Here is a 26,765-nt window from a genome sequence, read left to right on the forward strand (position 1 = left end):
TCCACACCTGCACTGACCTGGATTTCTTCTCACTGGAACAAGTTGCCTTCCATTTTCAATGAATTATACAAAAAAAGACAACTTCTGAAAAATGTTATTGTCTCCTGCAGTTTCATTGCAAAAAAATCATGTAGAAACATCTAAAAACTTTGCAACTTTCTTCACAACTTTAAGAAAAGCTGCAGTGAAATCAGGTATTTCAGCCGCAACAATCCTGGAGGGATTGATCGATCCTACAATCCTGCAGGAGCTCAGTGACAGAGGAGACGTGAACTGGCTCCAACAGGACGTTGAATGAAATCTCAGCTGAACTCACCTGTAAATACCCCTCTGGTACCAGTCCAGTTCGTCCGCTGGAGTCCTGGACTTCGATCCAGCCTCCACCCACAGTCTGCACAGACAGATACACTCATCATGACAAAGTGTGTCGTGTTTACTGTGTAAATACCATGTATGAATGTGTAGATAACACATCTGTGAGCTCGTACCTGGCTGAGCACAGTGAGCGTCTCTCCCTCTCTGACCGACAGCTCATTGTTTCCTGGTTCAGCCGTGAAGTTGTACAGAACCTGAGCCTGAAACACAGCACAGACTCTATGACTTCTACTGTGAAAACATGGAGTTGTTGAGTGTCATGTTGATGATGCTCCTCGTGCTGAGCTCAGCACTGTGTCTCAGAGGAAGGTCTGGTTATCAGTGGAACTACAAACTGTGACTTCCTCCTCTGTCAACAGCTGTGGGACGTTTCTGTGTGAAACAGTCAGTCATTGTTTGTTCTCTTGAACGCTCTTGGCTGTCCATACCAGACTCCTGCAGACATTTACATGATTTCTGTTTGTGCTATCAAACAGCAGCTTTCTGTACTTCATGCCATCCTTCCCCTCATCTCATTATATTTGTAACAAGCCTAGCATAGAAAACTCTAATTATATATTAATATTTATATTATATCATATTTTCTAACTGTCCCATCAAGCTCCTACACATTTCTGAACATGTTTGCTTTGTTAGTTTCTGTTGTAGTTCTAGTATCTATATATATTTGTAGAAAACTGTAAATTAAAAATACCATGTTTGCTGTTTTTCTTAGTTATCCCATAAGATTGTTTCCTCCCAGACTCTATAGGTTGTTTATATAATTTCTGTACATTGTGAATAAGCGACTTCCTGTTCTTTTATCGTTTAAAAACCCACAAAGAGGATTTCTAATATCTCTATTATATATAAATAACATTTATATACATGTCTGCAGGAGTGAGTTGTTTCACATCTTTCATAGTCTTTGATTCTTTCTTTAGAAAAATGAATAACAATCCTTTTAATAACAAGACTTTAAATTCTACAGTAGAAAACGGACTTTTCCTCCTCTGACATCTTTAGATTTCCTTGCCTCATGTTTATAATTAAACAGAGAGTTTTTCTAACTTATTTTCGTATTTTTCTCTCATGAAAAAGCCTTTAATCCTCCTCCACAAGTTTTAGAATATCTGGATTTTATTTGAATCTCAGTCGCTGCTCTTTAAACTTCGCCTTTTCAGTCTCTGAATTCACTCGTTTCTCTATGAGCTTCATGCAGCGCTATCTGCTCTGTGATGTAATCCCGCAGCAGGTGGGAGGTCAGAGGTCACCGTCAGCTAACAGGTAAACGGACTTACCTTCAGAGCCATGATAACGTCAGCAGCAGCAGATTTTTATCGTTTTATATTGGATCAAAGTTTCATCCTGTTTAGCTGTTCAGCGACCAACCTGCAACTGCCCTGCGTTAAGGTAGAAAAACACACAGAGACCACTTCCTGTCGCTCATTTCACAATAAAAGCATCGTACTGGAGATTTCAGAGGAAATAACAGACAAAAAATAGAGGAGCTAGGATATTAAGAAACTAAAATGTAAAGCAGTAAACAAATGTAAAGAACAGAAGGGTGTACAGTCAGTAAAAAATAAATGTGTTGTTTTTATTGTTCATGTGTGACTTCAGCCAGTTTAGTGCTTTTATTTTGAACATGAATCCGTCAGTTTCCTGTATTTTTTGTTTTTCGTAAAGCACTTGACAAAGTGACGTCAGCGACTCGGAACAGCTGAGCAGTGTTTATGTTTTACAGTGTTTACAGTGTTTTACAGTGTACTGGGCGTTTCCTGGAAACTCTCCTGTTAGACAATGAATTACACTGTAAAGCATTGTTGTCACAGTATACGGTAAAAATACTTGACAACACTGTATAAAAAAATACTGTAACAACGAAAAACACTGCACTGTAAAAAAAAAAAAACTAAAAAAAACTACAATTTAAAAAAAAAAAAAAAAAATACTGTAACAAAAAGACCACTGCACTGAAAAAAAATTAACCTGCAGTATAAAAATCACCAAACTGAACCGAACTTTTCAGTCTTGGTCACATTTGTTTAATTATTTCCATAAATCCTGATCTTGTGATAATTATTTAGTTTTTATTCGTGTTATTTCTTAAACAATAAAACATTTAAAAACACAAATCCAAATTTAACAGACTTTTATTTTTACGAAGTAGATTTTATTGGTTCATAGAAGCTGCGTTCAAGGTTGGAGTTAGTGTAGTTCACCTGACAGTCTGCAGGTGGTGCTGCTGTCGAACGCTTCACACTGCTGCTGCCTTCAGGTCCCATCAGGAAAAATCAGTCTTCATGTTTCAGTCTTTCTCTTCTTACAGACTCAGTTCAGAAAATAAAAATTAAATTTCTGTAAAATGTAAAAACATGTTTTTACTTTTCATTTTTATTTATTTATTTATTAATTCTCATGACAGAGTTTTTAAGGTTCTATAGAGAACTACAAACCTTAAACGTTAAACCTTTAACTCTTTAAAATGATCAGAGCAGGTTGTTTCTTTATATTGAGGATGTTTTGAATTATTTAATTAAGTTTATTAAACAGCTCCAGCAGATTCAGTCTCACTGTTCAATTGACTATAAATACATTTCCTTCAAAAGATTTAAAAATCAAATCCGTCTGAGTCTGTTTCCTGTTTGTAAAACTTTATTAAAATCATGGTTGTTTGCAGGCAGTGTCGTAAAGCTGGTTTCAGGTCAGTCGTTTCAAACAGAGTTAAAGAGGAAACTTTCATGTTCTGTCACCAAACAGGAACCACAGGAACCGGAGGAACCAGAGGAACCGGAGGTTCTGTTAATGAAGAACCGTGAACAGCAGGTCTGTTAGACGGATGAAACAGTTTGTTATTTATTTCTGACTCATGACACAATCAGCTGATGATGTTGACTCACTCGTTCACTCACTTCCTGTTCACACAGACGGACTCAGACCGCTGAAACCACCTGTAGACCTTGTGGATGTGGGCATGGCCTCTCTTCACCTGCCTGATGTTTGCAGGTAATCCACACACTCAGGTCTGATTGGAAATTTTCTCCTGCTTTAGTTTCACTCTATCATCTGAGGACATTTACGTAATGACAGTGATGCATCATGGGAGCTGGAGCCAGAAAGTTATGTAGTGATTCTTTTCAAAATAAATGTCAAGCTGTGGCAGCTGTACTGAGTCCATGAGTGTGAGCAGTCTCGTTTTCACATAATAAAATCTCTGTGGTGTTTGTGTTTGACCAATCAGTGAGGTCAAAACATGTAAGCTCCGCCCCTCAGGTTCCTGAACTGTCACACTGTTGAGATAAAATCTAAACATTTTGTTATGTCACATGAAAAATATCTGAAACGGGAAGTCGGTCTTCTGCCTGTTTGATCTAAACTGAACCGTGATGAATGACTGACTGGGATGAATGGATGAATGTGAATGTGGTGAATGAGTGTCAATTAGAGAAGCTGCGAGTGTTATGTGCGCTGTGTGTTTGCAGACACTGGGGGGCGCTGCAGCACTGCAGGAACATGATGGTTGCCTCTTCAGTGGACACACCACCACATGACGACCACAGAGGCCAGCAGACCAATCAGAGAGCTCGCTGCATAGGAGGGCGCGGAGTTACACAGGTCAGAGTTGCAGCACTTGAAGGTGAAACTGGACACCTGAAAGTGATTGATAATAGAAAATTGATCAGCTGTGACTTATTACTGAACTGTTGAAACTCTAATGCTCCCACTAATTTGTTTGATTAATCAGATTATCTAGACCCAAATGATGCAGATTAAGCCTGGGGTTTTCTGGCCCCTGGAGGTCTGGGGCCCCTGGGCACTTGCTTGCTCTGCCTGACCTGGACACAGGATCCCTGCAGGTCTTGCAAGTTTGTCTATGTCGTCTAAACACACTGGAGATGATGTGTTTAAGAAACTACAGTATCGTCCTCCTGCTGCATGTTTATCTGGTTGATCATGTTGCATGTTTATCTTTCAGTAATATTTCGTTTCATTGAGTCACAGCTCAGAGGAGAAGGTTGGGGGAGTTCAGCTGCTTGTTGCTTCTCAGAGAGTTGATACAGATCAGGATATTTCCCTTGAACGTCTCCTGTCACCACAGTGGTCTGAGCTTCATCCCAGATATTCAACAACACTGATGAAGCAGGAAGCAGTCAGTTTGTTTCAACAGCAATCACTGACTAAACATGGTGAGTATAGAGGAAGTGTTTTGTACCTGGGGGAACATCTGGGCCAGGCGGCTGTACTCACAGTCTGAATACTTCAGACACTGACGGTAGGTCATCCCACCTGCAGGACAAACAGGACAAAGACAGTCCGGATTGATCTGGATCCTTCAGTATCCTGTAAACCTGGAGGCAGCTCACAGCAGCTCCTGACAGTCAGTGTTTGGCAATAAAGAACAATGGAGATCTTTGGCCAATCAGAAATCAGTATTCTCTATGGTTATGGTAAAAGTATGGGTACAGATGTGCAGGTGTACAGGTGTACAAGTGTGCAGGTGTACATGTATGCAGGTGTACAGGTAAAGGCACCTCTCTCGTTGAGTATGAGACAGGCGTCGTCATAGCTACAGTCTCGTTGTTTGGAGCAGCTGGCTGTATAATCCTTACAACTGTAACACCGAATGGCCGATCCTGGAACACAGAAAGCACTTTTCATTACTACTAATACTAATTTATACTACTAATACTAATTAATACTTATTTATACTACTAATACTAATACTAATACTATCACTTCTCAGTGTGTTTATATCCAAATTTTACACAGATTTTACGATGGTGCTTAACTGAAAATCTACTATCTGATTACATGGGATCAACTATAATAATATCACAGGAGGTTTTTATCAATTGTTTCAGTTCTGGTTCATGTTCATGTTCTGATCTCACAAACCAAAGGTAGCAGTGAAAACAGAAACTGATGGAGAGGTCTGTAAAGGTTTGTTTGTCTCCTCCAAACAACATCTTTCAACCTTTAACCCACCAGTGTGTTTATTGTGTTTAAAGCAGTGTTGTGCCGTCGGGAACAGTTGAAGCTGAAAACAGAATCAATTGGATCATTACTGAAGTGAAGTGATCTCTCCTCACATCTGATCTCAGAATAGCTCCAGTCTGTTTCATTCATAACCCTAACCCTTGTCATTTACTGCCCTCTTGTGGTGGCAGCAGGGTATTGTCTCTGCATCAAGCTTGACTTCCAGCCATTGTAAATATAGTTTCTGTCATTTTTGTGGGTGTGACCATATCACGTTGACAAAGTGGAGCTTGTCAGGCGGAGAGGATAGCAGCTTGATTCAGAGGTTGTGCATTGAGTATAATCCTGGATCTTTGACAGGTGATTAGCTTTAGCTAAAGTGAGTTTACCAAGCTGTCTGTGACTCCGCTGTACGTTAGAGACAGAATATTATTACAGGAATAGAGCAGCTGCTTTCAGGAACAGATCAGTACATAGGTTGTTTACGTAGAGAGAGAGAGGCAACCGAAGCAGGGTTAGCTAACTAGTTAGCAGTGTAGCTGTGAATGTAGCAGTGTGAAGTTTGTGAAATTTAGGCCGCTAGGTAAATATTAGGTAAATACAGATTCTACATCATCTTTTTTAATTATCCTTAAACTTGTTCAGACAGTAAGGAGGAAGGTGAAGATGGAAAAGAGAGACTTTCAGCAGAAAATCACGAGACAGAAACAGAGTTTAGAGATTTAATGCTGCTTCTGTCATGAAAAGGTTTGTTTCAGTCTGGTCCACATCTGTGGCATTGGTGAAGTAAACATCCCACTCTCATGTCTTTAATGAAGCTACAGCCAGCAGCTAGTAAGCTAAGCTTAGCTTAGAGACTGAAAACACAGGAACACAGATAATTTATCTTACCATAGAGACTGGAAAAACATGGATACAGCTAACTTAGCTTAGCCTAGAGACTGGAAACGGGGGGAAACAGCTAGCATGGGTGTGTAATAAGGTAACAAAATCACCCACCAGCAGCTCCGAAGCTCACTGATTAACATTTTAGATGCTTTTGTTATATAATCCTCTATGTGTTGATTTTTTGGGGCTGTAAGCAGTGTCATCCTGGAGTCTTTGCTGGTCTCTGCTACAGTGTGACAAATGAGCCCAGACTGTAGTCCTGTAACCTCTGTACGTTACTTCCTGATTCGAATCTTGACCCGGAGCAAGAAAGATGCAGAGGTTACAGATGTGAGCACTTAAAAACATCTTTCCCAGCTGCTTCAGACATGTACAGCAGAAATATTAAACTGTTTTAGCGGCTGCCCACACAGACATTACAATGGTGAGACTGTCAGTTGGTGCCAAAAATTTAGACACAATTAGGTGTCAACAGTAACGGAAAATTCAAGCAAATAATTACGCAAGTTAATGAATACATTTTAGTTTCAGTTGGATACTACATACCTCTCTTAAAAGGCTTGTGTATGTATATACACACACACACACAGTTAGTTGTGATATCCCACCAACTAACAACATGTCAAATTGTATTATTGTTTTTTTATTTTATTTTTTTCTAATGCTGTTTTTCAAATCATCAAGAATATGAATCAATCAAAAAAGAAAAAAAATCAGATTTAAAAAACAACAAACTCAAACGTACCCAGTCCGATCAGAGCAGAGCAGATCACCAGACAGATCCCCAGGGAGCTCTTCATTTTTACTTCAGCAAGCTCATACACTCCTCTGTAATCAGTCAGTCCACAGCAGCACAAAGACCATGAGACAAAAACATTCAACAAATGTCTCTGACAAAAGTGTCTTTCAGTGACCACATGACAAACTGTGGAGTACAGTGTGTACTCACCCAGCAGCAGCAGTAACTGCAGTTCAGCAGGACTGTTGTAGTTATTGATGAGGGAAACTGGAGTGTTGACTCTGATTCTGACTGAAGGCTGAGTGCAGTAAAGAGGCCACGCCCACTGGGTGGAGCCTAAGTGTACAAATTTTAAAGTAATTTGTTTCAATGTTTTTATGTTTTTACTTTAATTTTCACACTGAACATTAAATAACACAATGTCATCCATTTTACTGGGAATCTCTGTGGTGGTTTTGAGCCTCTGTTGTGGTTTTGAGTCTTTGTGGTGGTTTTGGGTCTTTGTGGTGGTTTTGAGCCTCTGTGGTGGTTTTGGGTCTTTGTGGTGGTTTTGGGTCTTTGTGGTGGTTTTGAGCCTCTGTGGTGGTTTTGAGCCTCTGTGATGGTTTTGAGCCTCTGTGATGGTTTTGAGTCTTTGTGGTGGTTTTGAGCCTCTGTAGAGGTTTTTTGTCTCTTTGTGGTGGTTTTGAGCCTCTGTGATGGTTTTGAGTCTTTGTGGTGGTTTTGAGCCTCTGTAGAGGTTTTTTGTCTCTTTGTGGTGGTTTTGAGCCTCTTTGTGGTTGTTTTATGTCTGTATGTCGTGGTTTTGATTCTCTGTAGAGGTTTGTTGTCTGTTTGTAGTGGTTTTGAGTCTTTGGTTGTTTTGTGCCTCTATGTGGTGGTTTTGAGTCTCTGTAGAGGTTATGAGTCTTTGTGGTGGTTTTGAGTCTTTGTGTTGGTTTTAAGTCTCTGTAGAGGTTTTTTGTCTCTTTGTGGTGGTTATGTGTCTCTATGTGGTGGTTTTGAGTCTTTGTGGTAGTTTTGAGTCTCTGTGGTGGTTTTGCATCTTTGTGGTTGTTTTGCATCTCTGTGGTGGTTTTGAGTCTTTGGTGGTTTTGTGTCTCTGTGGTGGTTTTGCGTCTTTGTGGTTGTTTTTTTGTCTCTATGTGGTGGTTTTGAGTCTCTGTGGTGGTTTTGCATCTTTGTGGTGGTTTTGTGTCTCTGTGGTGGTTTTGAGTCTTTATGGTGGTTTTGCGTCTTTGTGGTTGTTTTGCATCTCTGTGGTGGTTTTGAGTCTTTGTGGTTGTTTTGCCTCTCTGTGGTGGTTTTGCGTCTTTGTGGTTGTTTTGTGTCTCTGTGGTGGTTTTGAGTCTTTGTGGTGGTTTTGTGTCTCTGTGGTGGTTTTGAGTCTTAATGGTGGTTTTGCGTCTTTGTGGTGGTTTTGAGTCTTTGTGGTTGTTTTGCCTCTCTGTGGTGGTTTTGAGTCTTTGTGGTTGTTTTGCCTCTCTGTGGTGGTTTTGCGTCTTTGTGGTTGTTTTGTGTCTCTGTGGTGGTTTTGAGTCTTTGTGGTGGTTTTGTGTCTCTGTGGTGGTTTTGAGTCTTAATGGTGGTTTTGCGTCTTTGTGGTTGTCTTGCCTCTCTGTGGTGGATTTGAGTCTTTATGGTGGTTTTGTGTCTTTGGGTCTCTGTGGTGACCAGCTCCCTGCAGAACTAATGACATCTCCATCAGCCTCAGCTGAACACTGTGTTATTTGCTCATTAGCAGATGTTAGCATGTTACCACTTTAAACGTTAGCATGTTGTTGTGCTAATGTTAGCATTTAGCTGAAAACCTGCTCTCAGAGCTCCTGGCTGCAGGCTGTTGGTCTGGGTCAGTGAAACCACGCCAACCTCGGAGCTGATGTGATGATGTGATGATGGTGGTGGATGACAGGCACTGTGTGTTGTCGTTTATCTCAGTGCAGAAGAAGAAAAGCTCCAGTGTTTGGACCTCGAACGACCCAGAAACAGACAATGAGCTTCAGTTTGAAGAGAAACAAAGAGCAGAGGAGGTCAGCAGCCAACAGACATATACAACAACACAGTGTTCACAGCTCCACCACAGCGGCTGTTTGTTTTTCATCATCAGGCCACTCAGCTCACTCACATGAAACATTCATTTAAATCAGCCTCTCAGTCAGCCTTCTCTGAACCAACATCATCATCATCCTCTCAGACAGAGAGGAAAAGGAAAACTGAAGGTGAATGTTTCGCCAAATAATCATGTTATAATCAAATTTAAATATCATCAGTAGATACTCTAACCTCTCTTCTGATTGGCTCAATGACCTGTTGTTACTAGAGCTATATCTTCTAACATTTAAATAAAAAAAACAGTAGAAGAGGACAAAATGGAGCTTTAACATGACATGTGTTTTGGAAATGGTTTTGATACATTTCTTCCTACCTGTTCTTGTGAAAGTCCAACATCTCTCAGCTCCATTGACACAAACCAGTGAGTAAGAAATGACCCTTTGACCTTCTGACTTCAGGGTGAATGGATGCTTGGAAATGAAATGTCATCCTCTCTCTTCTAATGTGTCATTGGTGCTTTATGAAATGTGGACCTAATTAATAGCACTCATGTGAGAGTGATTCATGTGTGTGGAGTTATCTCTGTTAATGTCTTTATGAGGCATGTGAATATCTAGAAGCCTTTTCACTTGTTGAGAGTTTTCCCCCCCTCTGTGTGTGCGTAGATATATTTATGTATATATATCCTATGTCTATCTTTTCTGTATAGGCATGATTTCTGGCTTCCCCCGGATCTCCATCCTAAAGGGACATTGGAGCATCTGAACAGGTTCACTCCCAGACTGCAGGGGTCACTGTTCACTGATCCTCTTTTTGATGAATGGCTTATGTTGCTGTTGCCAGTGCACTGGACCCACAGTGGCGATTTAAAAACCAGCTCTTCTTACCTACCCTTAACATGAACCTTCAGTGACACAATGCACCAGGTCTGGAGGAGGAACATGCCTTTAAGTCCTAGTTCCTACACAACGTCCATGAGAGTGTGTGATATGTCACGTGCACTGCAGAACGAGTCACCACCATTCAGGAGAGACGTGTGTGCCCGGCTTCAAGTCCCAAAGGCGGAACCAGAGTCCTGAGGATCCAAGCATCAAACCAAAGCAGCTTCCCCTGGTAACAGGATGTCTTATGGATTCCTTACATTTTTTTTCCCTCTCTGACTTTTCTTATACGAAGCAAAGATGTCATTTCCGACCTCAGTTCTGCTCCCTCCCACAGTGTAACCGGTTCAAGCCCCTCTGTATCATTGATTTCTAGATAATTTTTAACAATTTATCTTATCTTTATTTTGAAGTCTTCCATTTGTAACAGGGAGTTATTTAGTCCCCATGGCCAGCATCCAAGTCAAAGTTCAGTGTGTTTTTTGTCTAGACTTGTGTATTTGTTATGGATTAAGGATTTCTGATCTGATGAAGTTCACAGATTAACTGAACAAGAAGAAGCAGGACGTCATGATGTTACTGTGTCTCAGCTCAAATGTGATCAGACCATTCAAACTACAAAATGTGTCAACAGTCAGATCATTAACACAGACCTGGAGTCAGCTCCTGGTCCCATGTCAGCTCTCTGGTGGCTGCTGATTGGTCCACAGGCAGCAGGTGAGCTGACAGGTGAGAAGCAGCTGCGGTGATAAATGAAACCTTCATTCATGATTCATTCACTTTGTCTCTCCAGCAGCACACGTTTGGTTTCTGCATTGCAACAGTCGTAACAAGGTCAGTCTGTTTCTACTGTCTGAGTCTGTTTCTACTGAACTAACTGACGTGTTTCCACTGCTTGAGTTTATTCTGGTGGACATGTTCAGGCTGAGGATAAAGATCTAGAAACGAACTGAAGCATCTCTATTGTCAGACCTTCAGAGTTAAAACACTAGTAAAAACAATGTAATGAAAAGATTGTAGTAAAACACTGTGGTCCTGTCTCCATCCTGTGAAGCTGCTTTCACTCATGTAAAGAAACTGATCCGTTCTGCTCTTGTCCCTGCAGCTCCTGAGTTTGAGAAACCTTTCAAGAACCAGGTGGATGCAGGTGAAACAGAAAGTGGACATCCTGTCTGCTTCAGTTATTGAGAGGAGGATTGATCAGGTCTGTGAGTGTGTATTGTAACTGTAACTGTGTGGATGTGACACTCTGAAATAAAGAAACCTGACCCTGGAGCAGTGAAGTCACCTGCCCCCTCAAAAAACATGGTTTATATTCAATCAGAATAAAATCCATCTACAAAACCTTTAAAGTTTCCTGAAAGCTTCAGCACTTTGAGAAAGAATCATCAGATCACCCGTGTTCACTGATTCAGAAACTTTCCTGATGTTGTTGTGTGTTTTCAGACTGACGTGAACCTCATCATGGACCTGAACAGAATCGGTAAGCTCCTCTCCGTTAACTTACAGGTGAACTGCCACCAACAGTCGACCTTCAGCAGAAACATATTAAAGCTTGATGGATGTTTATTTCCTGTTTCCTGCACAGAGGGGCTGAATGAAATCCGTCTGTCTGTTTACAGAGCCGCCATGAAGCTTCTGTCTCTGCAGAAACTCTGTCATAGTGAGTCTTTCCATATTATTACTATCACTTCATATTATAGTATATCACTCTGCTGTTTGCTATTGTTGTAGATGGTATAATGTTTCTCTTACATGTACTTGACTGACAACATGTCACTTCAGCTCCTGCAAATTTAACAACAACATATAGTTTGTCCTTGAGACAGTCCTTAAATAATAAATCTGTCTCAATTTAATTTCAGAGTCTTTGATCCTACATACAGTTGAACTGCAGTTATTCTTCTTATAAAAATTAGTCCTCTAGGAAGTCCTTCTGTAATTCATTAGATAATCTAATCTAACTTAACCATGAGCTTGCTGTGTGTTTGTGTTTTCAGTGCACGTTGTGTCCGTTCGACACATTACGGCGGCCGTCAGTTCGGTGGGCGGGACTCAGCGGCAGGATGTGGGGCTGAACAGGGAGGAAGTGACCTTGACTCTTAACAGGATGTTTCATGGCGTGTCCCAGGAAGTGCCAGGTCATGTGACCATGCAGGCTCCAGAGGAGATGTGCAGTGTGATGTTCAGACTGTATGACAGGTCAGAGTTCACACAGGTGAGTTAAACAGGCTGCAGTAACACTGTCAGTGTATCTGTACAGGTGTGTTTCTGTTCCAGGACTCAGGTGGGTTCTGTACCTGCTGCATCTCTTCAGACGGCTCTGATCGCTCTGTCCTCTGACAATCTGCTGGAAAAATACACAGGTGAGACGCCCCGAGAACAGGTAAGACCATTTATACTCCATTATATACAGGTTATCTACTGAAGGTTAACTAGATTCTACTGAGGGCTAACTAGTATCTATTAAGGGTTAACTAGTATCTACTGAGGGCTAACTAGATTCTACTGAGGTTTAACTAGTATCTACTGAGGGTTAACTAGATTCTACAGGGGGCTAACTAGTATGTACTGAGGGTTAACTAGATTCTACTGAGGGCTAACTAGTATCTACTCAGGGTTAACTAGATTCTACTGAGGGTTAACTAATATCTACTGAGGGCTAACTAGATTCTACTGAGGTTTAACTAATATCTACTCAGGGCTAACTAGATTCTACTGAAGGTTAACTAGATTCCACTGAGGGTTAACTAGTATCTACTGAGGGTTAACTAGATTCTACAGGGGGCTAACTAGTATCTACTGAGGGTTAACTAGATTCTACTGAGGGCTAACTAGTATCTACTCAGGGTTAACTAGATTCTACTGAGGGCTAACTAGTATCTACTGAAGGTTAACTAGATTCTACTGAGGGTTAACTAGTATCTACTGAGGGTTAACTAGATTCTACAGGGGGGCTAACTAGTATCTACTGAGGGTTAACTAGATTCTACAGGGGGGCTAACTAGTATCTACTCAGGGTTAACTAGATTCTACTGAGGTTTAACTACTATCTACTCAGGGTTAACTAGATTCTACTGAGGGTTAACTAGTATCTACTCAGGGTTAACTAGATTCTACTGAGGGTTAACTAATATCTACTGAGGGCTAACTAGATTCTACTGAGGTTTAACTAGTATCTACTCAGGGTTAACTAGTATCTACTCAGGGTTAACTAGATTCTACTGAGGGCTAACTAGTATCTACTGAAGGTTAACTAGATTCTACTGAGGGTTAACTAGTATCTACTCAGGGTTAACTAGATTCTACTGAGGGTTAACTAGTATCTACTCAGGGTTAACTAGATTCTACTGAGGGTTAACTAATATCTACTGAGGGCTAACTAGATTCTACTGAGGTTTAACTAGTATCTACTCAGGGTTAACTAGATTCTACTGAGGGTCAACTAATATCTACTGAGGGCTAACTAGATTCTACTGAGGGTTAACTAGTATCTACTGAGGGTTAACTAGTATCTACTCAGGGTTAACTAGATTCTACTGAGGGTTAACTAATATCTACTGAGGGCTAACTAGTATCTACTCAGGGTTAACTAGATTCTACTGAGGGTTAACTAGATTCTACTGAGGGTTAACTAGTATCTACTCAGGGTTAACTAGTATCTACTGAGGGTTAACTAGATTCTACTGAAGGTTAACTAGATTCTACTGAGGGTTAACTAGTATCTATTAAGGGCTAACTAGTATCTACTCAGGGTTAACTAGTATCTACTGAGGGTTAACTAGATTCTACTGAGGTTTAACTAGTATCTACTCAGGGTTAACTAGTATCTACTGAGGGTTAACTAGTATCTACTCAGGGTTAACTAGATTCTACTGAGGGTTAACTAGTATCTACTCAGGGTTAACTAGATTCTATTGAGGTTTAACTAGTATCTACTCAGGGTTAACTAGTATCTACTCAGGGTTAACTAGTATCTACTCAGGGTTAACTAGATTCTACTGAGGGCTAACTAGTATCTACTGAAGGTTAACTAGATTCTACTGAGGGTTAACTAGTATCTACTCAGGGTTAACTAGATTCTACTGAGGGTTAACTAGTATCTACTCAGGGTTAACTAGATTCTACTGAGGGTTAACTAATATCTACTGAGGGCTAACTAGATTCTACTGAGGTTTAACTAGTATCTACTCAGGGTTAACTAGATTCTACTGAGGGTCAACTAATATCTACTGAGGGCTAACTAGATTCTACTGAGGGTTAACTAGTATCTACTGAGGGTTAACTAGTATCTACTCAGGGTTAACTAGATTCTACTGAGGGTTAACTAATATCTACTGAGGGCTAACTAGTATCTACTCAGGGTTAACTAGATTCTACTGAGGGTTAACTAGATTCTACTGACGGTTAACTAGTATCTACTCAGGGTTAACTAGTATCTACTGAGGGTTAACTAGATTCTACTGAAGGTTAACTAGATTCTACTGAGGGTTAACTAGTATCTATTAAGGGCTAACTAGTATCTACTCAGGGTTAACTAGTATCTACTCAGGGTTAACTAGATTCTACTGAGGTTTAACTAGTATCTACTCAGGGTTAACTAGTATCTACTGAGGGTTAACTAGTATCTACTCAGGGTTAACTAGATTCTACTGAGGGTTAACTAGTATCTACTCAGGGTTAACTAGATTCTATTGAGGTTTAACTAGTATCTACTCAGGGTTAACTAGTATCTACTGAGGGTTAACTAGTATCTACTCAGGGTTAACTAGATTCTACTGAGGGTTAACTAGTATCTACTCAGGGTTAACTAGATTCTACTGAGGGTTAACTAATATCTACTGAGGGCTAACTAGATTCTACTGAGGGTTAACTAGTATCTACTCAGGGTTAACTAGATTCTACTGAGGGTTAACTAGTATCTACTGAGGGCTTGCTAGTTTAAAACACAGGTGAGAAGGCCTGAGGAAAGGTAAGACTGTTTATACATACATATATATATATTACAGGTTATATATCACTAACATGTAAAATGTAAAGGACTGAGCCCTGATGAACACACAGCTAATTACTGACAATGTCATTGTGTGGATATGAAGATTTCTTTGTCATCTGTAAATAATGTCAGTTTACAGCCATTAAGAAGGTTGTTCATGTAAATGAGGAACAACAACGGCTCTAAATTTGACTGCTGAGGAACACCTCATTCAACACATGGTTGCTTTGCTTTTTTTTTTTTTTTTTACAGGATTTATAAAAAGAATATTTTGTATTTCTGTTTCATAAAAATTAGAAACCAGATGATGTTGGTGTTGTAGTTAAAAAGAGAGAAATACATTTTTGTTTACTAAATACTAAGTTTTCATTGATGGGATTTATTTTATTGATTTATCTGAGAGGAAGTTTAAAAGCTGAGATGGACTTTCAGAATAAAATACATGTTAGGACTATTTTTCCTTCAGTATAAAGTACACTCTTTACTCTGCTGCAGCTCTGATGAGGGTTTCAGACAACAGCTCAGGATCCGTCAGCAGGTCTGGACTCAGGGCTTTACTGCAGGACCTCAGCCAGGTAAACCCCATAAAGACTAAAAAAATGTAACTACATTTTCCAGCATGCCTCTCTCCTCCTCCATCTCTCTCCAACATATGCATGTGTTCAGGTTCCAGCGGCGGTGCAGGAGGAAGTAATTTTTGGCGGAGTGGAGGCGGCGGTGAGGTCGTGTTTTAACGGGGTGAGAACACAAAGAAAAACACTGGGCTGCAGGCAATTGGTGGTCGTCATGGCGACAATCTGACTGTTTGTTTACAGGTGTTGACCTCTACGGCGAGTGAAGAACATGTTTTGTCATGGCTGCAGACTGAGCCACGTCTGTTGCTATGGTTACCAACTCTGTACCGGCTGTCAATCAGTCAGAACGTTAGTCACACAGTCCGCTGCCACACCTGCAAGACCTTCCCCATCACTGGCCTCCGGTAAGACTTCTATTGGTTTCTACTGGATTCTACTGAGGTCAACTAGTTTCTACTGAGGGTCAACTAGCTTCATACACCTGAGTGATGTATCAGATGATCCTGTAAGACAAACTAGAGGGCAGCATGACCCACTGTTTGATGGATCATATGTGTGTATGTATGTGTGTGTGTGTGTGTGTGTGTGTGTGTGTGTGTGTTTGTGTGCAGGTATCGCTGTATGAAGTGTGTGAAAGTCCACGTGTGTCAGAGCTGCTTCCTGACAGAAAGACACACGAGGAAACACAAAACCCACCATCCAGTTCTTGAGTTCTGCATACAGGTAAGTCAGATACAGGTGAGATCACAGACAGGTAAAAACAGAAAGACACAGCTACAGACAGATCAGGAAAATGAGTTCTGCACTCAGGTATAAACATCCAGGTAAAACAAACAGGTACAAATACACAGGTAACCCCCCCCACAGGTAAAGATCCATCAGTTTGTAACCTTGAGTTTGCGTCTCCACCAGCCCACCTGGAGGGAGTCTCTTTGCTCACTAGTGCACAGCGCTCGTCACACCCTGTTGCCACGGCGATACACTCAGAGAGAGGCTGACAGGAGGAGGGTCCTGATATGGGCGGAGCCAGGGGAGACGCGGGACAGGTGAGCCAGGTGTGCAATCAGTGTTGAAACATTTCACAGGAAGACGCATTTTCAATTAAACACACTTACTTTTTTAAATTGACCCTTTAACCTTTTTAATGAAACATTATGTTAATTAAATACGTTGTTAAACACCTTTTGTTTTTACTAGAGTAACTTGTTAAAGTCTCGTTTTAAATGCAGGAAACACGCTTATTAACTAGTCTGTTTCTCAGTGCTCCGCCCCCTTCTGATGTCTCTACACAATTGGCTGACTCAGCTGTCTGTCACAGTCCATCCTCCAACAGAGATGCTTCCCATGATGCCTCAGTGCGACCTCCTCCCAGCTCATTGTCCTTGTCTAAAGTTGTGCAGACTGATGAGGAGATGCTGACTCAGCAGGTGACCTGACCTCATAGGGGTTGTTGACCTCATGGTTTTGAATGTTCAGGTTGTATATAATGTGTGTGCTGTCTTGTTGTTGATCAGTTGAATGCATCGGCTGTGCTGACTGAGGTCAGGAACCTGCACCGAGACAAATGGTGAGTCTGAAGACCAGAACCAGGACCAGAACCAGGACCAGGTCTAGGTTTAAAGTCTGGATCATCTCTGTCTTTTTGTCGCCAGGCTGCTCGAGCAGGAGATGCAGGCGTTGCGGCTCACCGTACAATCAGAGCAGGGCATCCTGGAGGACAGGTGCTCGGAGATTGAGGTTACCATGGAAACACTGAGACAACACAACCTGCGTCTGCAGGGCATGCTCACACGGGTAAATAACACACAGGTGTTTCAGGCTGGAGTCACAGTCAGTCAGGTAAAATGGAAGTCACATGATCCAGAGGAGCTCAACTATTTCTTATTTTATCAGTGACCATCAAACAAAATGTCAGTTTTTCTTTTAATTACCTCAGTGTCTGTACAGACTGGTTATATTTATGTGTGTGCGAGAGAGGGAGAGAAAATATCTGTCACGTTTTCAAATTAAATTTTTTAACTGTAACTGACCCTGGTTTCGTGCTGCCACCTAGTGTCTGCTTCACATTTTGAATTCTTCAGGCTGTTGGATCGACTACCTGCCTCCAGCTTTAAATACTACACTACCCATGAGCCTCAGCTGCTGTTGCTGTGTTTTTTAAAAACCTCATCAGCTGGCAGAATGACAACACATTTTCTTTTAAAATAAAAGTTGAAGGTCTCGATCACCTCAGGTTGTTGATCCTGACAGACCCTGACAGATCCTGATGTCTAGTTGGAGTGTTTTGTGTCTGAAGTCACTGCCCTGATCTCACCCTGACTTCTGATCAGGAAGTTAACTTATTAATTTAATAGATTCATATTTTTAATTAATTTAATTGCTGGATGTTTTATCAGGTTTCATTGTCAGAACATGAACTGCTGTGACTGATTGTTTGTTACTGAAATGCACCCTGGAAGTTGTAGTTGACTTCTCTCCTGAACTAGATTTTTTCTGTCAGGCTCAACGACACGCCAACAGCACGCCACACAGTGTTGACATGGAGAGAGGTGATGTCACACCAACTTCTGACACACAGAGAAACACTGAGGAAGAGGAAGAGGAAGTGTTGATGAAGGACGAGTCGAGTGAGGACGAACAACAATCTCCATCTCCCACAATCCACCAGGGCACTCCTCTGTCACATGATGTCTGCTGTGAGGAGGAAGGGTTTGCAGGTGACATGTGTCTCTGCCGGCCAATAGGACAAGAGGATAGACCAGAGGAGGCGGGGCTACAGAACGTAGACACCTGTCTGTCTCAAGAAGAAGAAGAGGAGGAGGAAGAGGAGGATTGTGGGATGTGTAGTCTAGAGGAGCTGCTGCAGGAAATTGTAGACGGACTGAAGACTGTCATGGAGACAGACAGGTGGAGGGAGAGACAGACAGGTGAGACAGACAGACGGAGAGACAGAAAGATGAGACACACAGGTGTGACAGACAGAAGTCTCTGTGGTTGTGTCAGTGTTAAACTCACCTGTCGGAAACACCTTTTCATGTTGCCAGGTGAACAAACACCTGACTGAAAACTTTTTTTTAAACAGATAACAAATAATATTTGAGATGAAAGTTTTCAATCTTTCCAGGTGAGAGGAAGAGGGTGGAGCTTCTGGATGCTGCAGACCAGGTGGGAGACTGTGTACACTGCCTGGTGGATGCTGTGAGAACAAACGCACACTGACCAGGTGAGTCATACTCGGGTAATAAAATCTGTTTATTCAACATAAACTAAGTGATATTTAATAAAGGTAAAAAAGTTCAGACATGAGACAAAAACATGACAGTAACACCTGGTAGGTGGTACCACACCTGACACATCACCTCCAGGTGTGTTCACTGTCACAAACACAAAATCATTTGATAAGATCTGATCTGGTTTTCAATTTGTGTGAACATGATGTTGTTTTTAAAAATAATTCAATTTCATTTTTATTTTCATGACAAGAATTAAATTCTAAATCTGATTTATTGATATTTTTTATATTTGATGTAAATCATAATCAATGTTTTTTCTATTGTCATGATGAAAGGAATATCTTATTATCAATCAATCAATTATCATTATGACACAAACATTTTAAATCAATGTTTTTCATAATTAAAGACTTAATTAAAATGATTTAGTAATTAAAGTTTAAACGACACTTGTCACCGTGTCATCACACAAATGTAAAATGATCGATCAGATGATTTCATCAGCCTCATTTATAAACTGATACATATTATTGATCAATCACATCAATCACTTTTAATGGTCCAAACCATTTTTACAAATCCTGGAAAACCCTGATTGATACACAACAAATGAATCTTTGATTTTATAAATGAGGCTGGACAGGTGTAACCTGCTCCATGGACAAGTATCCTGCTACCGTCTCCCTCTCTCGCAGGCCCGCCCCCTCCGGGCCCTCCCCCGGCGGGTTGAGGGTGAGTGAGGAGGGGTCGGGGTCAGTACGGCGGACCCTGAGCGTCGTAGGCCTTCTCTCCTGGGCTGAGGGGGCGTGGCTTGAGCCCTGTTTCTTCTCTTGGAGGGTGGGGGGCGTGTCCCCTCCTTCCTCCCCCCTCTCCCCCGCTCTGACCTGCTGTGAGGTGGAGGGGGCGGGGCTTTAGATGTCCTAACCCTCCTCCTGACTGTGTCCTGTTTATCAGTCTGTTCTGAGTCCCTACTGAGTGTGCTCAGGAGGAAGCTGCTGGCGTGGCTGAATGGGGGGTCTGCTGAGGTATGACCTTTGATTCTGGACGGCCCTGCGGCCCCCTCCCCTGGCGTTCTGTCGCTGTTCAGGTCGGGACTCAGACTTCGAAACAGCTGACGGACACAGGGCGGCGGCGGGCCTGAGGGGGTGGGGCCTCGGCCCCTCAGGAAGCCTTTGGGGGGGTTCTTCAGGATGCGGTTGGTGCCGGGGTCATAAAACCTGACAGGAAGTCGTTTGTATTTGACCTTTAGCCCCTGCAGGTCCAGTGGACGCCTCTTCTTCCTGGAACGTTTTGGGGCGGAGCCTGGTGCTAGTGTGCAGGAGGGGGCGGGGCCTGAGGGGGAGCAGAGCAGGTAGACCAAAGAAGTGCGAGGCTGCACAGGTGTGATGATGTTGGAGTAGGACTGAGGAAGGAAGCGCCAAGTCTGCACCTCAGGTGTTCTCTCTGCTATACTTTGATTGGCTGCTGGGATGCTGGTGGGCGGGGTCTCAGGAGCTGCTTGACGGACTGCTGGGATGACCAATCGAATGGTCTGAGTGCTGTGACTGACTTTTACCACCTGACAAAATAAAAACAGGTGAGACATTTGTCTTCCAATTGAAACAGGAACTGAGAACTCTGTCTGACTCACCTGACACCTGGACGCCACCCTGAAGCCCCGCCTCCTTCTCCTCCTCTCATACACAGAGTCATCGTTATAACAGTCCAATAAGGGCAGGACACTAGTATTTGGCTCTACTTCGTTGTTGTCACCATGCCCCTTTTTGTTTTGGCTCCTCCTCCCATACCTGACAGTGATGACATCACCAGAAAAACAAAAACAAACCTCAGTAATCTTTTTAATCCAAACTGTAGCAGGTTGTGAGATTAAATGTTTCTTAATAACTAATAACAAACACTAACAGACCATATATGTAAGTACATGAAACTGTGTATGTATGTACGTGTAAATGTCAGACCTATGTATAGGTCATAGAAATACAGCACGTTAGTCGCCACACTACATGTTAATACTATTCAGAATTAACTATATGAATATTAACACATACTGTAAGTCTGTGTTATATAGTGCCGTACATGTTAATACTAAAGTATATTTTGGCGTTGCTGTTGTATATCTTACAGAATGTCAGATTCTACAGTACATGTTAGTATTAAAGTAAATGTTTTATATTCAAGTATATGGTAGAATGCAGGTTAGACACATTACAATAGCTATTAGAGGTGGGCATGATTAATCGATGATCGATAATTGATCGTTAAGAATTTTGACGATCACATAGAATCTGATGGATCTAAAATGTGTATCAACGAGGGTGTGTTGTGTAGTGTGTCTTGAAGCGATGCAATGAATTTCACTACATGGCAGCAACCAGCCGAAGCGCAATTTAAATTGTCAACAGAGAGAAATGAATAGTCAGCTGGCGGCGTGCGGGCTGCCGTAGGCATCGCAGGTGAACATGAAGAGAGCAGGGAAGTTGGTGAAGTTTAGTGTGGGAACATTTCGGGATGAAAAATAATGAAGCTTATTGTAAACATTGCAACGCCGTGTATAAGCGCCGCAGCTTTGGCTTGTTATTTGTGAAGAGGCTTGGCTCAGAGCTTCAGGCTCCGCTGCCTTTAGGAGGCCGCATATCTTTTTTGTTCTGTTTAATAGTTAAACTATTAAACTTTCACTGCTGTGTTTAAAAGGATTGTTGTTGGACTATAATTTCTTCTTGGAAAAAAGATTTCAATGAGGAAAAAGACGCTTTCTTTATATTATTATTAGATTTTATAAAGAATCGATAGTTGGTCGTTAATTTTCCCGATGATCGATCAAGGAAATTTCTACAAGTGCCCATCCCTAATAGCTATCATATTTTGTTAGGATATATGTGAATATAAAACTAAATGTTAGACTAAATATTAGAGTATATTAATAATTGAAGTGAATGTCTCACTATATGTAAATTAATATTATACTCACTACTTGTGTGTGTGTATATATATATATATATATACTTTTATAGATACATAAAAGTACATATTATTAAACGAAAGTGTTAATATTAAAATGTTGTCTATTTGTTTTGGTTAATGTTAAAGAATATTTTAATGTTGAGAGTTAATGAGACTATAGTAATATTACCTGTTATTACTTAAGTTTCTGTTCATAGAATTTATAGAATGACAACATTTTATGTTACAATATATAGTAATAATAAAATGTTTTAGATTACACTATGTCAACAGTATATTTTAGCCTTGTTACAGTAGATTATATGTCAAGTGTTTGTATATATAATTCTATATGTTACTGTATATGTTATACTACAGTCTATTTTATTATTACAGTACGTCAGTATATCATATGTCACAGTCTATATGTTACAATCTATATGTCAGTCTATAGATAACAATCAATGTCACAGTCTATATGTAGTACACAGTGTTTGTAACTGTATATGAAAGTCCATACGTCAGTGTATATACGACTCATTATATTACCTGGCCAGAGACTCGCTGTCGAAGTAACAGACAAACCTCCCACATCTGAACTGTCGGACCAGTTTGTCGACCTTCTCCTCGTCCTCCTGTTCGATCTGAGCCCAAGTCTTCCCCCTGAAGGATTCTGGGATATGTGCAGGAGCCGGTAGGACCTCCTCTATGGGCAGAGTCCAGAAACCCTGGTCCTGCCTGGCCCCGCTCCCTGCTTTAAGCTCACTGCGGAGGGCAGAGTCAAGCTGGTACGAGTACACCTGGTCCTCCAGGTCCACCTGAACATCCATCAGATGTCCCAGGTCCTGCCCCTCTGCCTGACCCACCTGGACAGGTGTGTCACTGAGTGTTTGAGCTCGCTGTAAAACCACCTGCAGAGAAAAATTATAGGTACAGTACAGATTATACACACTGATCTCCTCCATCTGTCTGACAGGTACCTGCACAGGTGAGTCCCAGTCATCACTCTGTGTTTCCACGGTGACAGGAAGGCTGAAGTGGAAGCTCTCAGTCTCCTCCTGCTGGCAGGGAGTGGAAGTGACGCCATAACAGAACATCTGGATCACCTGAGGTCCAACACAAACATGAAACACCTGTGATCCTCTGAAACACAAACTACCTTCAGTCATGGATAGAAAGGTTTGTAGGAATCAGCCAGCTTGTGTAAACAGCTGACGTTGGACTACAGCTCTGACGAACCTCCTCAATGGTCTGATCCAGAGGGTCGCTGTGGTCTGAGGAGAACGCCTCTCTTCTGTCCTTCTGCCAGCTGATCCAGGGCCCCAGTGTGGTCCTGGTTCCCTGGCCTGGGCTCAGATCTTTGTGGGGGGAACTGGGGTCTGGGCCCCTGGGGGGAGGTGAAGAGGATGAGGACTCACTGGTTTTTCTCCTGTTGGTCTTCCTGTGTGCTTTTCTGTGAACAGAGGGCGGAGCATGAGAGTGTGGGGGCAGTGTTTGTAGTTGAAAGGGTGGGGCTTGGTCATGTGGTGATTGTGTGGGCCCTGTGGGGGCGGTCCCTATGGCCTCCTGTTCTCTGACTGGTGCAGACAGCCTATTATGAACGTCCCCCTCTGTGACTCCCTCTCCTGATTGGCTGTGGATACCATCATCTTCCTGCTGATTGGCTGATTGGTCAGAGCTGGGCAAGTGTTCTCTCGTACCCAGCGACCGACTGTCATTTTCAGAGAATCGCAGTTCATCAAGCTCCGCCCTTGGCACCGGAGGGGCAGAGACTGAGGGGAGGTCGCCATGTGATGGCCTGACGGAGACAAAAACAGGTTAATGAACACCAACAGGTGTGTTTGAAACGCCTGAGGTCAGGTGACAGACACCAGGTTACCTGGGGTCACTGTAGTGGTGGGGGTGGTGCTGCAGGACATCTTGCAGGAAACGTTCCAGCAGGGTCAGTCTGGTCCGGCTGCTGCTGGCGGAGGAGACGGTGCTGGAGCCTCTGGAGGACGCCCGGACTGAGTCCAGGTGTCTGACACTGGACAGGTGCTGAGACAGAAGTATGACGATGACGTTGACGTGTCACTGATTCTAATTGAACAGTTCAGGTCACATGACTCATTTGACTTAATGCAGCGCTGACTTAAGATGATGTATGATGGTTAAAAACTTCTTAAAAAAACCCTTAAAACCTCATGGATCAAAGCAGCTGCGGTTTGTCTGTGATGACATCACTTTGCTCTGATTGGCTGAAGGCTTCACTGTCATGCATGATGTGTTCTACGATTTTATAACTTCAAATCCTCTGTTGTGGTTTTTTCCACCCAAGTTTATTTGACCTGATCATTTCCAGCAGAAAAATGTAAAAGTTCAGAGTTTGTTACTGTGACTCATCGTCGTCCATTTTTTAAAATTAAACATCAGATTTATTTTCATGTGACAGACTGAAATAAACATGTGTATGAACATGAGCTCACTCACGCTACAGGAAGTAGAATATCTCTTCATACATATGACACCTGTGCTGACCACCAAGTCAGGTGTATATTTATGTACCTGGTCCAGGTTGCTGTACAGGACTCTGCAGTACCCACAGTAACCCTGTCTGCTGGGCTGACACCTGGATGGACCTGCCTGAGACTCCGTCCACATCCTGTCAGTCATAGAGCACCTTTAATCAGTCACTGATCAATAATCAATATTTAAATATTCCATATTCCATCAACAGGTGTGCTACAGGTACACTACAGGTGCAGCTGTGAGTCCTCAGTGTCAAACATGAACAACACCTGTGTACAGAGAACACCTGTCTCCGGTCTGTGTTTATTTAAACTGGTCAACCAGTTACCATTAAAATTGTTGTTAGCTAATCTGCTAATCTATTTGTTAGCATCAGGAGTCAGAGAGAGAAAGGAAATCTGCACAGCCAAGACTGATGCAACATTTTTAATTTTCTAACAGTTCTTTAAAGATCAATATTTTTATGGAGTAGCCTCCCACAAAAATATCTCAGGGTTTGGTTAGTGGACGAATCTGGATTCTTGACCTCCCTGACCAATAATGAGAATAATGGACAGGTAGACTCACCTGCTGGTGGACCCTGTCTTCCCATTGTCATCTGCTGTAGACACACACACACACACACACACACACACACACACACACACAATATTCAGTGAATGAAATACCAAAAAAAAAGAAGTGTGTGTTTTGAGTTTTTACCTTCATCAGAGGAGTCTGACATCCTGCTGCTGACTGGAGACCTAAAACACATCACATCACTTATTGAGGTCCTTCTTCCATCACATAAATATTTTAAGGTTTAACAACAGAGATTTGACAGAATCTGATTTTAAGTCGATATCGATGATGATTGTGGACAAAATATCACTGTAGACTTTATTATCACAACAATCATTACAGCTGAAACTAATAATTATTTTTATTATGAATTAATCTGGTGTTTATTTCATCCTTTAATATACTGATTGCTTACTATAAAATGTCCATTGAACGGTTTGTGAGTTGGTCTCAAATGTTTCGTTTCAGAGATTAAGTTACTGTGAGCAACAGAAAACATGACATGTCAAAATGATCAATTATCAAAATAGTTTCTGAATAATGTTCTATCAATGAAAACAAATCCTATTAGAGTTAAATTGATTTCACACCATGTTTTTCCCCCAATACATCAAACCTGACAAATACTGAACCGTGACTGAGACGAATCTGATTTATTTCTATAAAAACCTGATCTGAAATCAATGATCAAACATGAGATAATTATTGGCAGTGAAATCACTGACAGATAAAAATATCAACCGTCGTCACACAGAATTCTTACCTGGAGGCGATGCAGTCAGTGAAGTATCTGTCCAATCAGAGCGCTCCATGCTGTAACCAACCATAACCATGTGAGAGTTTCAGGTGTAGAGTCCATGAGCCTGAGGAGAGAGATTTACTTTACAATATCAAATCTATTACATTAACATGGATGTCAGTTATATCATCATGTTAATTGTAAATATGGACAGTGTTTGATTCTAATCAAAATTACCCTGAAATCAGAATTCAACAAGTTAAATTTAAGCATTTAAAATGTGTCAAATCCAGAGACACAGCTATGTTTTATTGTTACATAAAGAAACAGAAGTATAATAAACCCCACAATATAAAAAATCAGACTACTGAGCAACAGTTTTATTGTTTATAAATAACAAATATAATCATTAACAAGTCAAAAAAGCCAGATTAAAGGTTTTTAATTTCTTATAAAACAGTGACTGCAGTTTCTTTCTGGTTCAGCTGTAAACTTTATTTTATTCACATAAAACTTTAATTTTTAACAGTTAAATGTTTAAATAATTAAAATGTCTTTCAATAAGAAGTTGTTTATTTATTGTTCTGCTCTGACCAATCACAGCTCATCTCTCCCTGCACTCTGATTGGCTGCCGGTCCACATCGCGCTCTGATTCTCTGAGGCTAACTAGTAATGCTAACCTGTCAGTTTAAACCCGGCACATTAAACCCGGGTCAACTCCGAGTTTAACCGAACAAACGGTAACCATGGTGACGCTGCTGGTGACGTGTTCCCGCCGTTACGGCAGCTGTTTGCGTTAGCACCAGGTTAACTGTTAGCATGCTGTTAGCCTGTCAATTGAGCAGTAGTCCTACGAAGGAAGTGATTTGCTGGTTCAGACTAGTGATGTGGAGATTTAATTATCGATAATCGATGACTTTGTTTACCTGCAGCTGTTTATATGTTGTTGTTTACTTTCACAGATTAAATGCTTCTTCCGCCGCGCGCTGCTCCGCCGCTCTGTTTAGTTTCCGGTCTGACTCTTCTTCTGCTGCTTGAACCCCGACAGAGCGGGAAACTGTGAGAGAGGTGCTGCCGCTGCCAGGTCAGAGCGGGAACTACAACCACAAAACGTTAAATAAATAATGTAGCTATTTAAAGATAATTTAAGGAGTGGTTTAATTTAAAGATATTCCTTTATTAGTCCCATAGTGGGGACATTTCCAGTGTCAAAGCAGCAAAGTGGACAGTACAAAGAAAGAAAAACAGATTGCCAAACGACAAGAACCAAGAATATAATATAATAAAATATAATATATACAAATAAATATTAGATATA

General features: G+C 41.4%; 4 protein-coding genes across 14 annotated transcripts in view; 1 reads left to right on the forward strand and 3 right to left on the reverse strand.

Annotated features, from left to right (window-relative positions):
- The window catches only part of LOC130165276 (sorting nexin-9-like), an 8,234-nt gene extending 6,379 nt beyond the window's left edge, over positions 1 to 1,855 (reverse strand). Inside the window, exons 1-3 of the mRNA XM_056370389.1 lie at positions 1,656 to 1,855; positions 489 to 575; positions 317 to 391 (exon numbers count right to left, since the gene is read on the reverse strand). Coding sequence (XP_056226364.1) covers positions 317 to 391; positions 489 to 575; positions 1,656 to 1,667 — 174 coding nt within the window. The 5' untranslated portion in view covers positions 1,668 to 1,855. The remainder of the gene's footprint in view (positions 1 to 316; positions 392 to 488; positions 576 to 1,655) is intronic.
- A 1,139-nt stretch (positions 1,856 to 2,994) lies between these two features.
- cd59 (CD59 molecule (CD59 blood group)) lies at positions 2,995 to 7,248 on the reverse strand. The gene is made up of 5 exons (XM_056370395.1): positions 7,172 to 7,248; positions 6,968 to 7,050; positions 4,890 to 4,991; positions 4,571 to 4,644; positions 2,995 to 4,008 (listed from the first exon to the last, which is right to left on the reverse strand). Exons 2-5 carry the CDS (start codon positions 7,020 to 7,022, stop codon positions 3,886 to 3,888), a joined length of 354 nt encoding a protein of 117 aa, XP_056226370.1. The 5' UTR covers positions 7,023 to 7,050; positions 7,172 to 7,248; the 3' UTR covers positions 2,995 to 3,885.
- dytn (dystrotelin) lies at positions 4,015 to 20,083 on the forward strand. 8 transcript variants are annotated; one of them, XM_056370382.1, is made up of 20 exons: positions 4,015 to 4,544; positions 8,900 to 9,180; positions 9,723 to 10,126; positions 10,688 to 10,728; positions 11,000 to 11,098; positions 11,341 to 11,377; positions 11,483 to 11,557; positions 11,895 to 12,096; positions 12,175 to 12,260; positions 15,386 to 15,465; positions 15,557 to 15,628; positions 15,706 to 15,869; positions 16,077 to 16,188; positions 16,378 to 16,511; positions 16,727 to 16,892; positions 16,980 to 17,032; positions 17,118 to 17,259; positions 17,966 to 18,392; positions 18,590 to 18,688; positions 19,948 to 20,083. In XM_056370382.1, exons 5-19 carry the CDS (start codon positions 11,036 to 11,038, stop codon positions 18,682 to 18,684), a joined length of 1,908 nt encoding a protein of 635 aa, XP_056226357.1. In that variant the 5' UTR covers positions 4,015 to 4,544; positions 8,900 to 9,180; positions 9,723 to 10,126; positions 10,688 to 10,728; positions 11,000 to 11,035; the 3' UTR covers positions 18,685 to 18,688; positions 19,948 to 20,083. The 8 variants fall into 8 exon arrangements, with proteins under 8 accessions (XP_056226357.1, XP_056226356.1, XP_056226361.1 ...); XM_056370381.1 differs by lacking the exon at positions 19,948 to 20,083 and adding an exon at positions 19,394 to 19,529; XM_056370386.1 differs by lacking the exon at positions 19,948 to 20,083 and having other exon boundaries at positions 16,784 to 16,892; positions 18,590 to 18,700.
- zdbf2 (zinc finger, DBF-type containing 2) lies at positions 18,694 to 26,464 on the reverse strand. Of its 4 annotated transcripts, none has more exons than XM_056370379.1 (10): positions 26,374 to 26,463; positions 25,471 to 25,570; positions 24,849 to 24,889; positions 24,714 to 24,747; positions 24,183 to 24,279; positions 23,518 to 23,675; positions 22,878 to 23,436; positions 22,619 to 22,744; positions 22,188 to 22,549; positions 18,694 to 20,485 (listed from the first exon to the last, which is right to left on the reverse strand). In XM_056370379.1, the coding sequence occupies exons 3-10, from the start codon at positions 24,868 to 24,870 to the stop codon at positions 19,372 to 19,374; spliced, it is 2,472 nt and encodes an 823-aa protein (XP_056226354.1). In that variant the 5' UTR covers positions 24,871 to 24,889; positions 25,471 to 25,570; positions 26,374 to 26,463; the 3' UTR covers positions 18,694 to 19,371. The 4 variants fall into 4 exon arrangements, with proteins under 4 accessions (XP_056226354.1, XP_056226355.1, XP_056226352.1 ...); XM_056370380.1 differs by having other exon boundaries at positions 18,694 to 20,256; positions 20,329 to 20,485; positions 22,188 to 22,744; XM_056370377.1 differs by having other exon boundaries at positions 22,188 to 22,744; positions 24,714 to 24,744; positions 26,374 to 26,464.
- Positions 26,465 to 26,765: the final 301 nt, after the last annotated feature.

Source organism: Seriola aureovittata, chromosome 24 (assembly GCF_021018895.1).
Source record: "Seriola aureovittata isolate HTS-2021-v1 ecotype China chromosome 24, ASM2101889v1, whole genome shotgun sequence".
Taxonomy (NCBI): Eukaryota; Metazoa; Chordata; class Actinopteri; order Carangiformes; family Carangidae; genus Seriola; species Seriola aureovittata.

Excerpts from the sequence above, each read along its gene's own strand:
- cd59 (XM_056370395.1), bottom strand. The coding sequence starts at position 7,022 with ATGAAGAGCTCCCTGGGGATCTGTCTGGTGATCTGCTCTGCTCTGATC. Across the intron at positions 4,645-4,889 it reads TCTCATACTCAACGAGAGAG|GTGGGATGACCTACCGTCAG; the intron begins GTGCCTTTACCT and ends TTTGTCCTGCAG. Across the intron at positions 4,009-4,570 it reads TGGCCCAGATGTTCCCCCAG|GTGTCCAGTTTCACCTTCAA; the intron begins GTACAAAACACT and ends AATCACTTTCAG.
- dytn (XM_056370382.1), top strand. The coding sequence starts at position 11,036 with ATGCAGGTGAAACAGAAAGTGGACATCCTGTCTGCTTCAGTTATTGAG. Across the intron at positions 15,870-16,076 it reads TTCCCCATCACTGGCCTCCG|GTATCGCTGTATGAAGTGTG; the intron begins GTAAGACTTCTA and ends GTTTGTGTGCAG. Across the intron at positions 17,033-17,117 it reads AACCTGCACCGAGACAAATG|GCTGCTCGAGCAGGAGATGC; the intron begins GTGAGTCTGAAG and ends TTTTGTCGCCAG.
- zdbf2 (XM_056370376.1), bottom strand. The coding sequence starts at position 24,870 with ATGTCAGACTCCTCTGATGAAG. Across the intron at positions 23,676-24,182 it reads TGTACAGCAACCTGGACCAG|CACCTGTCCAGTGTCAGACA; the intron begins GTACATAAATAT and ends CTTCTGTCTCAG. Across the intron at positions 20,486-22,187 it reads GACAGCGAGTCTCTGGCCAG|GTATGGGAGGAGGAGCCAAA; the intron begins GTAATATAATGA and ends CATCACTGTCAG.